The sequence below is a fragment of the Odocoileus virginianus genome, chromosome 32 (assembly GCF_023699985.2).
Source record: "Odocoileus virginianus isolate 20LAN1187 ecotype Illinois chromosome 32, Ovbor_1.2, whole genome shotgun sequence".
Classification (NCBI taxonomy): domain Eukaryota; kingdom Metazoa; phylum Chordata; class Mammalia; order Artiodactyla; family Cervidae; genus Odocoileus; species Odocoileus virginianus.
In genome coordinates this window covers 39,371,464-39,386,597 of record NC_069705.1, presented here as the reverse complement: position 1 = coordinate 39,386,597, position 15,134 = coordinate 39,371,464, and the positions used below count along the sequence as shown (strand labels likewise).

At 41.1% G+C, this 15,134-nt stretch overlaps 1 protein-coding gene across 1 annotated transcript in view; it reads right to left on the bottom strand.

Moving 5' to 3' along the window:
- Positions 1 to 15,134, bottom strand: part of CSMD1 (CUB and Sushi multiple domains 1) — a 1,985,846-nt gene that overhangs the window by 515,175 nt on the left and 1,455,537 nt on the right. Inside the window, exon 10 of the mRNA XM_070460176.1 lies at positions 3,901 to 4,022. Within this exon, the coding sequence (XP_070316277.1) occupies positions 3,901 to 4,022 (122 nt within the window). The remainder of the gene's footprint in view (positions 1 to 3,900; positions 4,023 to 15,134) is intronic.

Here is a 15,134-nt window from a genome sequence, read left to right as displayed (position 1 = left end):
GCAAGAACAATACAATTGAGTGTTTTGAAACCCACTTCTCTACTAAATTGAATCTTCTTGAGAAACTAAAGTTTAAAATGTCTTTTAAACTTTCTGCCTACATAGCATGTTCTCCTAATATATGCATATTAATATAATACACATATTAACATGTGTAATTGTCCAAATATGCATTATATATATGTACATAAACTTAATATGCATTTTGATAATTATATGTATAAACAAACACACGTAAGTGAATGGATTTAACTTGGCATTCCCCAATCTTATAAATTACAACATACTTTACTAAGAGACACAAAGAACTTCCCCCAGTGACTACTCTGTATGAGCTACTTTATGTTAACACTTGGTATAAACTGACACATGGAACATGGTTATATAATTGTCAAAGCAGGTCTAAGACCAGGAAGGAGTGTAAGTCATCATGAGAGGGCTAATCTTTCAACAAAAGAGGAGTTTATTAACTCATCTCTCATTGACTCATCAATTTGGAAATCGATTTTAGATTTCTATTCTACCCTATTTCTTAAAATTTACAAAGCACGTCAAACAACACATCGAGGTGTACCAACCCTTCTTGTCTAGAATGCTGTTAGTATTCTAGCAAGAGCCGTTGTCTGGAAATCTTGACATAACTGTTCTTTACTCTTATGCTCAAAATGTAATATACCTTCATCACCACGAACTTAATCGGGAAACCCCCTTATTTGGAATGTCTCCCAAGGAATCAAATTAGGCCTAATTATGCTTAATGGCAATGTCTGCTGCTTAATTTGGATGGTAATTCTGCTTAATTGAGATGCCTTCAGGTGTCTAAGTGGTGCTCTTGTTTGAGGATCCGTGTGAGCCTATCTACGCGGAGGAAGCTTTGCTTGTTCTCTGAGCATGTCACCAAAATAAATGGAGGAAGGCAAAGAAATTTCTGGAGCAGTGTAACACAAAATTCCTGAAATTTAACTTGTTAATTGTTATGTGTTCAGAATCAACACAATATATACGAAGTCTTTACAAAAGCCTATGTAAGTGTGCCCAAACATGAGAGAGAAAAGTGAACTTGTATAATGAGAGAAATCCATAAACCCAAACTGCATAAATTCACTATTTCATTTGTCATTTTGCAGATTGGCCAGGTTTTAAAGTCAACTTCAAAACATCAAGGGACAAATTTCATGAGTTTTAACTAATGTTAGCCCACTGGTGTCCAGTGAAACAGGCAGATAATGGGATGTGAAACATTTCAGAAGCAAAAGAAGAATCTGGTGATAACGGAAAACTCTTCCCTCAACCTTTTGCTTGTCTGTGTGTGGTAGACATGACTTGTCACCAACAACCACTGGCCCTTTCTCTGACTTCCAGATGGTTCTCTCCTCTAGCTGCTCAGCATCTTGAGTGTGGACATCTAGCTCAGGTGGTCTTAAGGGGACCATCTAGGAGTTTCAAGACAATTCCTGCCACTTCTCAGGAAGACATACAGCATTTCTTCCTTGAGCATTGAACATGATGGTATAGTAGCATCTTGAGACCTGAAGGGTATATGACCACTGCTCAGAAAGCAGAGCAGAGCAGAAAGGCACACACCAGAGCCCTTTCTTAACTAAACCTGGAATCTCCCTGGTTCTGACCTTTCATTGCATGAAACAACATTTCCCTAAAAACGTTTGGCTTTTAGTCAGCTCTTCTATTATGTACAGCCAAGAGCATCCTATCACCACACTGAATAACATACTGTTTCATTTCCTTGTGGTTCTCATCAAAGTGATAATGGGACAGATAGCTGCAAAAGAAATGCCTCTTCTTCCAGGAGGAAGAAAGCTGACGAAGAGGCAATCAGAACTGTGCAGAGAGCACACACGTTTCCATCCTGCAATAGGAGTAAACAGCTCTGAAATCTTACCTTCCTGGGTCTCAGCTTCCTTGCTGTTGAGCGAAGGGTTTAGACAACAGTAACGCTAAGCTGCTTTTGTCTACATGGAGATTTCGGTCATTCTAGTATATAGAATGTGGACTGAGAATGTCGCCTGTCGTCAGTAAATGAAGGACTTTTTGGCCATCAAGCCACCAGCCTCTGTCCCATGGGGGCACTCAGGGTGGAGGAAAGCAGGACACTGGCCCTGGAAGGTTAAGATGCACATCCAAGCAGGAATTCCATTGAGTCCAGGCTCTGCATCTTCCCAAGTATAGAAAAGAGCTAAAATTCACTAAACTCAAATGTATGCTCTTCTTCCATTAACAGTAATCTTTTGATATTTGACTACCTATTTTCCCCCAAAACTGCTATATGTCCTGACTCCTCCCTGACCTGCCCTGAACAGCTGCCCGCAGTCATCTGAGAGCCTGTCTCATGGGCCTACATCGTGCGTGCGTGCATGCGTGCTTAGTCACTCAGTCGTGTCTCCTCAGTCAGAGAAGTCTGACTGCCAGGCTCTCTGTCCATGGGATTCTCCAGGCAAGAATACTGGAGTGGGTTGCCATTCCATCCCCCAGGGGATCTTCCTGACTCAGGGATCGAATCCACATCTCCTGCATCTCTTGCATTGTAGGCGGTTCCCTTACCACTGAGCCTCCAGGGAGGCCCCTACGTCTTCTGTACGCCCTCCAAACAATACTAATCCTCAGCTTTCAGGTTGTGCCTTTTTTCAGTTGACAGTAGAAAAGAAATAGAGACACAGATATGTGGGGTATCTTTCCTATAGAAAAATATTTATGATTATCCATATGTAATCTGGATGTAAATGAATTTTAAACTATTGGGAGGGAGTTAACCAAATTCCCTGAAGATTTCATCTGGAGCTGCTGCTTTCCTGCTGAAATGCCAGGGCATCATCCATACAAGAGTTTAGCATTTCAGAACTTGACGTGGATACTTCTGCTTGCAAGAGCACCATCACTCATGTCTGTGGAGCCCAGTGCACCCTCCGACGGCCCTGAGGGAAACGTGATGCCACCAGCGGGACTCACTTCGGCTCTTTCTGGCCTCTCTGCATGATGTCACACTCATCCCAGGTTTCGGCAGCTAAGGACACACCTGGGAATCCCGAGCTGACCTCTACGAGGGACACACATATGGAGATACAGCAAGCCCCTCACTCTCACTGCACCCAGAGCCAAACCCATTCTCTCTTCCCCATAAAGGGCTGGTTTCTGAGGCCCTTTCCCTGTTTTCAGGTAGAGAGAGCTTAGAATCTAAGTGTTCCAACCTGGGATGATTAGGAGAACAAAGAAGAGTGTTATCATCAGTAGTTATGCGAGGACAGCGGATGTTCACTGGGACTCTCCCGGGAGGCTGGACCTTGTGCCCATTCTGGTCAGGGTTTCACCACCCACCACAAAGCCATTCTGGATTCCTTCTCCTCTCCCCAAGGGGAAGCCATGTGTATAGAGTGTTAAGAGAATCAAAACCACCTGCCCACGGAGCATCCTCATTCACTCCCTGCATTCCACCCGGAGGTCATTGACTGATTACTGACTGCTACTGCGATGAAAAGTGCTCATCACAAGAAAAAATATTTTAACTATACAAGATGATACATATTAACTAAACATTGTGGTAATCAGTTTTCAACATAAATACATATAAAATCATTATGTAGAGCACCTAACACTAAACGGTTGTATGTCAATTGTTATATGATGATCGAACTGGAAATAAAACCATAACATAGATGTAACCTTCAGAAGCAGCAGGAGGTAAGCACACTGAGAATATTTCATAACTGAATCCTAGATAGGCTTTCCAATACAGGCGGATAGACAGACACTCCATGCAGCAGCAGAGTTTCAATTCAAACAAGACGCGAGGGTGCATGCCACTCACCAGAGTGTTCACGGTAAACAGTTGCCCAGGTAGAGAGCTGAGTTCATCAGATGTTTACAGAGGAGAGCTGAGAGTCTTACCTTGTCAGGATCTGTCGTAGTGATGACCCACACACAGTGAGCATTGTCTTCGTACTGAACCGGGTAATTAGGAGAGGTGATGACGCCACTGGGTCCACGTAGATTCGATCCACATGTTCTTGCTAGAAATACACAGAGATGATGTTATTTTCTACAGGATTTTTTATGGTAAAGACACAAAATGCACATGGAACTTCAAGTTAGCTCTTGCACGACTGTGATAAAGAACTGTTTGTGAAAACAAAATGGCAAGTAGATTTTGCTCAGCCTTCAGAACCTTTGCTTGGTACTTGCAACACTTACCTGGAACTCTTTATTATATTTCCCAAAGCATTACCCTTCACAGAATGAGCTGACAACAGCACCTTGAAGTGAAGTTGCTCAGGCATGTCCAACTCTGTGACCCCATGGACTGCAGCCCAGCAGCCTCCTCTGTCTATGTGATTTTTCCAGGCAAGAATACTGGAGTGGGTTGCTGTTTCCTTCTCCAGGGGATCTTCCCTACCCAGGGATTGAACTCAGGTCTCCTACATTGCAGGCAGACTCTTTACCGTCTGAACCACCAGGGAATGCTGACAACAGTACCTTGGACAATGTCAAATCAAATTAATGCATTTCAGGCCCCATTCTGACTCCTACAGGGAGGGTCTGGTAAGGCGTCTGGTTGCACACAGCACAGTAAGAATTCAGGAGACCAGAATTAATGTCTCAACTATGCCCTACAGGATATGACCTTGAATAAGTAATCCCAGCCCCCACAACCTCAACCTTTCTATTGTTTAAATGTAGTTTATTTTTAGCTGCACTGGGTCTTTGTTGCTGTCAGTGGGCTCTCTCTAGTTGGGGCGAGTGGAAGCTACTCTCTGGCTGTGGTGTGTGGGCTTCTCATTGCCACGGCTTCCCTGTCAGGGCTCCCGGCTCCAGAGCACCAGCTCAGGAGTGGTGGCGCTCAGACTTAGTTGCTCCAAGGCATGTGGAATCGTCCCAGACCAGGGATCAAACCCCTAGCCCCCTGCATTGGCAGGCAGAGTCTCAACCACTAGACCACCAGGGAAGTCCCTCATTCTTTCTATTTTAAATGAGAATGATGCAAGAGATGATATTTAAAGTTCCTCTCAAGTTTAAGATTTTATTCTATAACAAATTATATCACAATGCAAATTACAACTTAAAATACAGTTGAAAGTATGAAGAAGGAAAATAGAAATGATGACTCTAAAAGGAAAAAGAAGACACCTTAAAATTGAAAGAGCACATACGTGGCATGACCCAATAAAAACGACTAAGTTTTGAATACAAAAATATTTCAATTGATCTTCTCTTTAAGAAAGGAGATTTTTTTAAAAATGAATACACAAGTTTTAGAAATCAAATGTCATCCTAAACTCCATTCTTAACATTAATAATTTGAACTGCATTTGAGAAAAGAGGGGAGGAAACTAACTTCATAAATAAGCACTGATGTAAGAGAAGCTCAAGTTCATTTCCCTAAGATGTCATATAAGAAACTGACTAAACTGCCATCCACTGAGGAGCAGTTTCATCATCACCATCCTTCCCTCCCTCCTTCCTTCTCTCCTTCTTGCCAACTGAGCATCAGTACAGGTCAGGTGCTGATCTAGGAGACTAAGCTACAGGACCAAACAGACGGCTTCTGACTCCCAAGGGCCATTTTGCCAGAGGAGGAGGCTGAAGAAACCCTTCAATCAGGCAGTGCCTAACTCTTCCCTTTTCCATTTATATTGATATAGCAATAATGTTGATTATGCCTATTTCTAAAAATACTCCTTTTTTGTCATTATTAACCTACAAATCCCTCATTCCTAAAAGACTGTCCACCCCTTGATCTTGGGAAAGCATCCTTCCTTCACTGTACATTCTCAGCACCATATCTAACGTTGATAGTTGTGGACATAAAAAAAATGTGAGAAAATGACTTTAGACAACCTTTTTGTTACTTGATACTAGCTAAGAACTAACCTACTAGACACAGATTAACAAAAACATGAAAGCTATCTTTCAAAATATTGGCACTTGCTTTCAAATGAACACCACCTTTTCATCAATACTGGAGAAGGAAATGGCAACCCACTCCGGGATAATCCCATGGATGGGGGAGCCTGGTGGGCTGCTGTCCATGGGGTCGCACAGAGTCGGACACGACTGAAGCAACTTAGCATGCATGCATGCAGTTCATCAATACGGATAGGAGGTGATTTGGTTTCCAAAGCCCAGTGGGTGTGTCCTGGATCCAAAGTCTTCTGGTAAAGCAGTGACCACAAACACATACACTTGCACTGTACCATTTCACTCCCCAAGGAGTCTACTTTCAGGAGTGTGTTCTTGAGAGGATCATGAACTTTGGATCCACAATTTTCTTAAAGTACTCTAATATTACCAGTTGGAGAAGGAAACGGCAACCCACTCCAGTGTTCTTGCCTGGGAAATCCCATGGTCAGAGGAACCTGGTGGGCCACAGTCCATGATGGGGTAGGAAAGAGTAAGACATGACTGAATGACTAAACAGCAACAACGATATTGCTGGTATTAATTAGTAAAACCTGAGAAAAATAGTTAACAATAAAATCTGAGCCAACATACCTTTGTGTTACACCTTCCTACTTTGTGAAATTTCATACTGAAGAGCTGACAAACACAATGTAGTGCAGTAAAAGAAATATCTGTTGACTAATTTTGAGCTAATATTATCTAAGTGCTATTCTAAGCATTTCAAACTTGAAGACAGACAAACTCATCTGAAGAATGTGTACTGTGGGGAACTAATGTGCTACATTCCCGCTGACAATCTGTACTCCTCCAGTCATTAGCCCCAGCTGCCACTCTGCTGGAAAGTTCACCAGATCTGACAGCCCGTCAATGGCCATGGGTCCCAGTTGTCTGCTTTGAAGCCTGACCTCTAACTTGACTTATGAAATTCATCTTCATGAAATTCATCTTACCCACTGCTTGGGGAGATAGGATTATCAGTGATTATATTTTTAGAGAGATAACAGTAAAATATTCATGGGAAATCAGCACATTTTCTATACTTTCCTGCATAGATGGTATTGTGTTTCATACAGAGCAAGTTGTGAATCCAGTCCCTTCAGAAGTATTTCTCACCGAAAGTTGTCAAATTAATATGCATTTTTTTCCTTTTTCTTAGAACTGTCCGTGTTTTTGCAGTACACTTTCCTAATAAATTAACTTTTGAATTTTTTTTCTACTCTTTTAATCAAGCCATCAAAACAATCAGCTGAAATGAAATATGTGAGAATACTCATGGCAGGGATTTTGTTTTGTTTTGTTCCCCTTGCTATGTGTAATCTCAACAATTAGAGCAATTCCTGGTATTTAATAGTTACCTCCATAGATACTTGTTGCTGTAGTTTTGGAGTATACTGATAGCCTAAGTATTTAGTTCTAATCCTCTTTCTTGGGGAATTGTTGAAACTTTTAGCTAGTACCCCAGTCTTTGATTTAATTTTTTAAGTTGTCGACATTCTAATTATCTGCCTCTTCATCATGTGATGATCCTATCATCATCATACCAATTACAATTCATTAGGTATTATTTTCTTGTATCAAGGCTTTGCTACTAGTCACAACCACCAGATTTGCTACTGATGACAACTCGAAGTTCAACTGCCCATGTGTAGAGTCTCCATCAGATAATAATAACGTGTCTTGAGTTACCATGATCTCTATGAGCCATTCTCCAAGTCTGCACAGAAGCTGAAGTGCAGAGTGGACATTCCCTTCTACATCTCCTGCAGATGCCCTGTCTGGGGTTTCTCTCTATCCTCTGGTTCTGCGGCAGAAAGGCTCAGACTAAGCTGTGATTTCCCTGAGCTGCTGAGAGGGGGGAGGAGAGCGAACGCCACTCCTGCCCTGTCACTCCCCTCTTCTTCCTCCTCCATCAGCTTCCAGCACCGTAAGGCTAATTGTCTTCCATTGCCTTCACTGTCTGTCATGTTTATCAAACAGCCAGTCTTTCAGAAGGATAAGAAGAGCCAGAGAAGAACACAGCTCAGCCATAGAGATGAGAGATGAACCAAGACTAGAGCTGCATTGCAGCGTATCCGCGAGTGAACATCAGCAGGCCAGAGTTTTAAGCAAACCTTAAAAGTGCTTAATAAATGTTCTTTGATAATAACCATGATCTAATCAATGTACAGTTAATGTTACTTATGTGACAGTGCTCTAAATTTGTAAGCTCTGGGAATGATTGTGGAGGGAGTTTCTGCCACCGGCCCGAGGGTCACAGTTAGGATGGTAAGGGCGTCCAGGCCCTGTGAAGTCCCTTCTGCAGAGAGCAGGCAGAGGGGCTCAGTTTATCTACCAACCACATCCATGCGCTTCGCAAGCTGCAGTTTGTCTGCTGTGAGTACACACTGGACTGATGATCCGAAGGCTGTATGGTTTGACTCTGAAGCTCTCCCCTGTGCCTGCCTCTCCCCACTCCTGGCCTCCGCTAGCTCCTCCCCAGAAGGGCCGCGCAACTGCTCAGACACTAGAAGGCTTAGCGACCTGCTCTGACTGTGATGAGCGATCTCACTGTGTCCTTGGAGAGACCAGGACCTACTTCCCGAACAGTTGCTTCTGTGCTAAACACATATTCAATTAGTCAACAAAGTATTTAATTAAGCAAATAATTAGGTAATTACAATATGCTAGTGTCAAGCAAGTCTTTACAGCAATGTATAAATACATTCCCATAATGGAAATGTATACACACATTTACACGTTAAAGAGTTGAGTACACACTCACCACTTTCTGCTCCTGCAAAGGCATTCCCCTGTGTCAGAATCTTTTTGGAAATATAACACCTAATGTAATTTGCACAAAATCTTAAAAATGCTTAATAGATGTTCTTTGATAATAACTATGATTTAATGTACAGTTAATATTACTTATGTGACAGGGTTCTAAATTTGTAAACTCAAATTTTACTTGTATCTTATGTGTTTTTAAAATTAAACTAGAATTTACAAAATGATCACGGGAAATATATAAAGAAGGAAAGTGGAAAGGGAAAAAAAAACTTGCCAGTTTTGAATGCCAAATGTGCTATTTATCCATTAGTCACCAAGTGTTTGTTAAGTGTAACATGCATTTTGTTTCACATGACTTATCTTATGCAACTTTAAGTAGTAATTTATCTATTTATGTACAATCAGTTCCGGGAATCTTTGCCATTCTATAGTAACTACTTAATGAAATTAAATTGAAGAGAAGAATATTCTAACTGACTAAACTTAAATTAATAGGATATTTGGACTCGGAAGCTTTTTAAAAGCAAATTAAGAATTATATTGGATAGTGTGATTCTTGTAGGATTTAAAAGAAAACCACCAATTTTATGTCTATATCCAGACTCAGCCAAAATGGAGAAAGCATGTCAGAGGTTAACAGCTTGCTTTTCTGAATCACTCCTGAGTTCCAGATCTGGTTTATGAAGCTATCAGATGTGTTATCTTAAGTTATTTCATTTTAAGCCTCTCAGGTTATCCACTTATTATAATAATCATAACTTCATCCATGATTTTTGTAAGGATTGAAGGAAAGAATGTAAGTACAACACCATAGTACAGGTAATCAAACAAATACACAGTGAATGCTTCCTGAGATTTGGGTGCTGTTTCCATCATAGAAGACACAGCAAAGAAAGAACAAAATTAAGTTCTGTGCCTTCATCAGGGGATTAACCACACGAATGTCTAACGTCAGGAGGACACTCGACCTCTGCCTGAAGGCAGAATCAGGGTTCACAGAGCATCCGGAAGAGGGTGGGTACAGAAGGGTTTGGATGAGATGACATCTGATGGTGAGTGCGGGATGGAAAGCGACCTGGAGGTCTGGGGGAGAAGCATTCCAGGCAGAAGGAAGACAACAATTGCAGGGGGGATGTCAGAAACGCCCCAGGCCTGTGCCAGGAGCATTAAAGAAAGTGAAAGTGAAGTTGCTCAGTCACGTCCGACTCTTTGGGACCCCATGGACTGTAACCTGCCAGGCTCCTCCATTCATGGGATTTTCCAGGCAAGAGTACTGGAGTGGGTTGCCATTTCCTTCTCCAGGGGATCTTCCTGACCCAGGGGTCAAAGCCGGGTCTCCCACATTGCAGGCAGATGCTTGGAGCCACCAAGGCTTCCAAGGCATTTTATGTCAGGTGAATTTCAGAGCAGTGGCATAAAAATATGCGACTTTGTTATTCTCAGTAACTTAATAAGAAATAAGGAAAAACATGTTTTTCTCCCAGGTGACATTCAAGTAAAGAGTACAAATCCTTAGAAGTCTAGAAGTGAAAACAGAAATTTATCCACATTCACTGGAATTAAAGTAAAAGTTAAAAGTGTGAGAAATCAAGAGGTACAAAATTCCAGTCATCAAATAAATGAGTCGTGGCTTAGGGAATATAGCCAATAATAATATAATGTCTTTTTACAGTGATGTATGGTAACTAGACTTATTGTCATGATCATTTTGCACTGTATAGAAATATGGAATCACTATGTTGGGTAACAGGAATTAACATGATGTTTTAGGCAATTACACTTCACAAACAAACTCATAAAAAAGTAGATGAGATTCATGGTTACTCGGGGGTGGGGAACTGTGAAGGGGAGGATTGGAAGAAGGTAGTCAGATGGTACAAAGCTCTAGTTATGAGACAAATCAGTGCTAGGAATGTAGTATACAATGTGATAAATGTACTAAATACCAAAGTCTGTTATATATGAAAATTCTTAGAGTAAATCCTAAGAGCTCTCAATTAAGATCAATTCCTTCCTTAATTGACTGGTCTGAAATCTCATAATGTGTGCAGTGCTCAGACCATAGGCATTTTATTGCATTTGATAGATGGTTGAATTTAGAACATGTGGATAAGATAAGCAATATAAGGGCTGCTTTAAAAGTTCAGAGTGCATAGATTTTTTTATATCTATGACAAAGAAGATTTTTTTCCCCCTTTAAAGTGTATGTTTCTTTAGATCTCTGGGTTCATAGCTACCTGACATAATAATCAGTATTAAAATACAGTCTTCAAATTGGCTCTGGACCCTTAGTCTGGTAGAATGAAGTCATCTTTCAGGTATAAATGGTCTTTTCACTACTATTTAAAAGGTCATTTCTGTATGGACAGAACATATGAGTAGGGAAGAATACACTGTAAAGTTCTCAGTAAGTGACAAGTTAATAAGTTAAGGATACTGCTGGGCTAACCTGACTTGGAATCCTGAGATAAGAGTAGCTTTATTCTGTGACTCTAACTGGCTTCCATGTAACCACAGTTACAATTGCAAAAACCACTTCACTTTTCTAATGCGCCTTGTCAGCTCGGAGGGCAACTAAAAATATTAATTCCACAGATCAACGTTCATTAGCATTAAAAGAAATTCTCCCTATATACCCCGCTTAAACACTGATGGAATAAATGCCAGCTGAAACATTTTACTTAAAAAATACAAGTACATCCTCTTCTTCTCTATTTTGCTTGCTTATTTAAAAAAAATTTATTGCCAGTTAAAGATACTTATACAGTTTCAAACAGCTCATAGTATTTTACCCTGTGAAAAATCATAATGGTTGTTTTCATATCCCCAAATGCAGTAAGTATAATTTCAAACAAAATCACTTGCATAATTACTGAGCTATGGCAACCGTTCATCTGTGTGCTAACAGGAAGAAAAGGTAACATCCCCCATCCTCAGGGCTAATTAGCTAATGTAAGCATTGGCTTAGGACCCAGTGTCCAGATGTGAAAGATCTCTCCTGACTCACTGCAATCTATCAAATGCTTCTATCTGATAATCCTCCCATGGAGAAGGCACGATAATTACTTAAGAGTTAGAGACCCTTCGTGAAGATCGGAACCTTGAGAATCAGCCTTTCCTTAATTGACTGATCTGAAATCTCATAATGTGTGCAGTGCTCAGACCAGGGGCATTTTATTGCATTTGATAGATGGTTGAATTTAGAACATGTGGCTGAGATGATCAATATGAGGGCTGCTTTAAAAGCTCAGAGTGCATCAGGAATACCCAAACTGTACTGCTCACCTCTGACTTACAATGTATTATGGCAGTAGCACAGAGGGGAAGATGAACTTGAAAAATTGCCCTTGGGGTTTGGAACCTACGGATAGCTAAGTAAATACTCCTGTATTCTGTTTCATGTAGCATGAAATAGCATTATGCTTCATGTTATCCATTTCCCCCTACATTTTAGACAGCTAAAGCCATCTTTAGAGAATAGTCATAAAATCTCCACTTCAAAAAAGGTTTCTCAGCTCTTCTTTAGTTGGGTAATCAGTCATTAAAAGCCAATAGAGACACTATTTAAAGGAGGGGATGATGACAGATGCAGGATTCCTAAACATTGCCAACTTGGAAAATGGATGGGTTTTCATAGAAGAAATGAGGGACACCAGGCAGGAAACTGCTTGTGACTCAAAGAGACCAGTTCTGCCCTTTACACCAGCAAGGGTGTGGAGAGCTGAGAAAATCCGACTGGGCTGAGAGCAACAGTGAGCGTGGCGCTGTCCGTGGTAGCCACCAGCACATCTGACGATTGAGAGCTTGAAATGATGCTGGTCTGAGCCGTGAGCGCAAAATGCACACTGGATTTCCAAGACAGAGTATGAATAAAAAAGGGGGGGAAAAAGGTATCCCCTTAGAGTCTTTTTGACTGTACATTAAAAATACTTGGAATGTTTAGGGTTAAATAATATTCTTAAAATTAACTGCACCTGCTTCTTTTCCAATCTGGCTACTAGATACTTAAAAAATATATATATTTATTTTTAATTGGAGGATAATTGCTTTACAATATTGCATTGGTTTCTGTCATACATCAACAGGAATCAGCCATAGGTATATATATTTTCTCTCCCTCTTGAACCTCCATCCCACCCCTCTAGGTTGTCACAAATCAACAGATTTGAGATCCCTAAAATTAGATCAGTGGCTTGCATTTTATTTCTAGCTGACAGCCCTGCTCTAGAGGTTCCTTGAAGTGGTCCTCTATAGGGTCAGCCTAAGATGCACTGAAGCACTTGGCCATCCATCTGTATGTGTACCTGATTAGGTCATGGTACTTGGTGACTACTTGATAAATAGAAGACTGTCATCCAGACTAGAGGGAGGGATGTTCCTGCTGGCTTTGCAGAAGGAAGTTGACATTCTGGGAGAAGGTTGTGTGGCCAGGAGGTGAGGACAGGGCAGAGAAAGGGAGCTGAGTGTGGAGGACAGTTTCCCTGCCTAACCATAAGACTCACAGATGAGCCCTTTCTAGTCCAGAAAGCAGGATATGCACAGACACACACCTCTTCTCATCCATATTGCTTACAAATATAATCCTACACTGGTACAAAAATACCAAGGGACATGAGAGAGAGATGATTGATTCCTTAATTTATCTACACACTCCACTCATGAAAAGCTGCAGATGATACAGGGTAGAAAAAAAATTTCATATTTTGAGTGATTGACTCCATCTTTCCTTCTTATAGAAATACACCCTGATGGCAAAGATTCTCTTAATAGCTATGCTCCTTTTCTTTCATAGAAGTATAATTGTTTGCTATATACATAACCACCCAGAATATATATATAATGTTTCTAAGTCTCACAACAAGGTGAGACTATCTGGCTGGATTTTGGACAATTGGACTGAGAAGGAATGCGTGTGATAGTTTTTGCAGACTCCCTCCTAAACTCCTCCATCCTGTCGCCTGGAGTTTGGATGCCACCTTGGACCATGAGGATGGAGGTCTGACCAGAGGGAGGACAGAGTGAGACTTGAGGACGTTTCCATCTCTGAAACAGACCTGCCCATCCTTGTCCTATACTGCCTATATCTTAATTCTATATGGAAGAAAAATTCACCTCCATTTGTTTTAAGTTTCTCTTGAAGTATATTTTTCTTTTAAGTCACCTAATTGTTATCATCTTATCCTAAACAGTTTATGTCAAATTCTTCTATTTAGGAGATTTCAGGACTTTTGATTTAAGATTTATTTAATGTCTTACTACTCTAAGTGCTCTAAAATACAGATTTCTTTAAAACTGTGTCTTTAAAGATATTTTTATTGTTCCCCAGACACAGTCTGCTCCAGTATATAGATTTAAAATACATATCCTATAAGAAAACACTTTCTTAACAATTATTTCCAACTGCTATAGCTCATTATTGCAGAGAGTTACAAGTAACAAGAGGAAATAAACTAAAAATTAGTCCATGAAAAAGAAGGTACATCTAATTGAAGCAAAACAGCTGAGTCATCAACTGGGAGTCGGGGTGGAGGGGAAGAGATGGATAAACCTGAGTGTGAATGAGAGAAGTGGGTGCTGGAGAGAGGGGAGACGCTGTCCACGGGAAACCAGAGCAGGAGTCACACAACAGACAAACAGCCTGTGGAAGAAGATCTCTTCTCAAATATGATAAAGTCGACTGTGAGAGTCTGCGGGGATGGAGGAACGGTCCTGCCCTTAGCCTGGCTGGAGCAGCCGTCGGCTGAGACAAGCGCCTCTGAGTGTTTGGTACCAGGTCGGGACAGTTAGGGGCCAGCATGCTGAGAAAGTGTTTGGAGTCTAGATGAGATTTGGCCCAAAGAGGGTACAAGGAAAACTTCTGAATTAATAAATAAGGTAAGAATCAAATAATATCCCACTCAATAGTCCCTTTATGTTACTTATAATATCAATTTGAAACAGATGCACATTTACTAGCTTTGTCTAGCGTGGGCTTTTAAAATAATGCCGTATGTTCCTGATGTAGAAAAGCAAGAAAAACAAAAAATGAAAGCACATTTTTCCCCCCTAGGGGGAAGGCTAATACCTGAGGCTTGGTGCTCATTTGTCACTGGGAGAATGAGCATTATTGCTGTGTGGTGGGAACACGGGTTTTGCTAGAGTTCCTTTGGAAGCCTAATGATGTCGCATCAGTAAATATTAGTGCACAGGTAGTCGTGACAACAGGGGAGGGCACAGCCACACACTCCTCCTGACGAGAGCGGGTGCTCCTCCAGGAAAGGAAGCATTTCACGGGGAAGGGTCACCTGCAGGCGGACCACACACCCACTCTGCCCTCGGGGTGCCAGATGCTACAGACGTGTGCTGCTCCATGTGAAAAGGTGAGGGCACCCTATAGTAGACCAGGCAATCTAGTATCTTAGCTTTGATGAAACTAGCCACGTATTTCACAACTGCCTCATTTCACAGGATGTAACTGA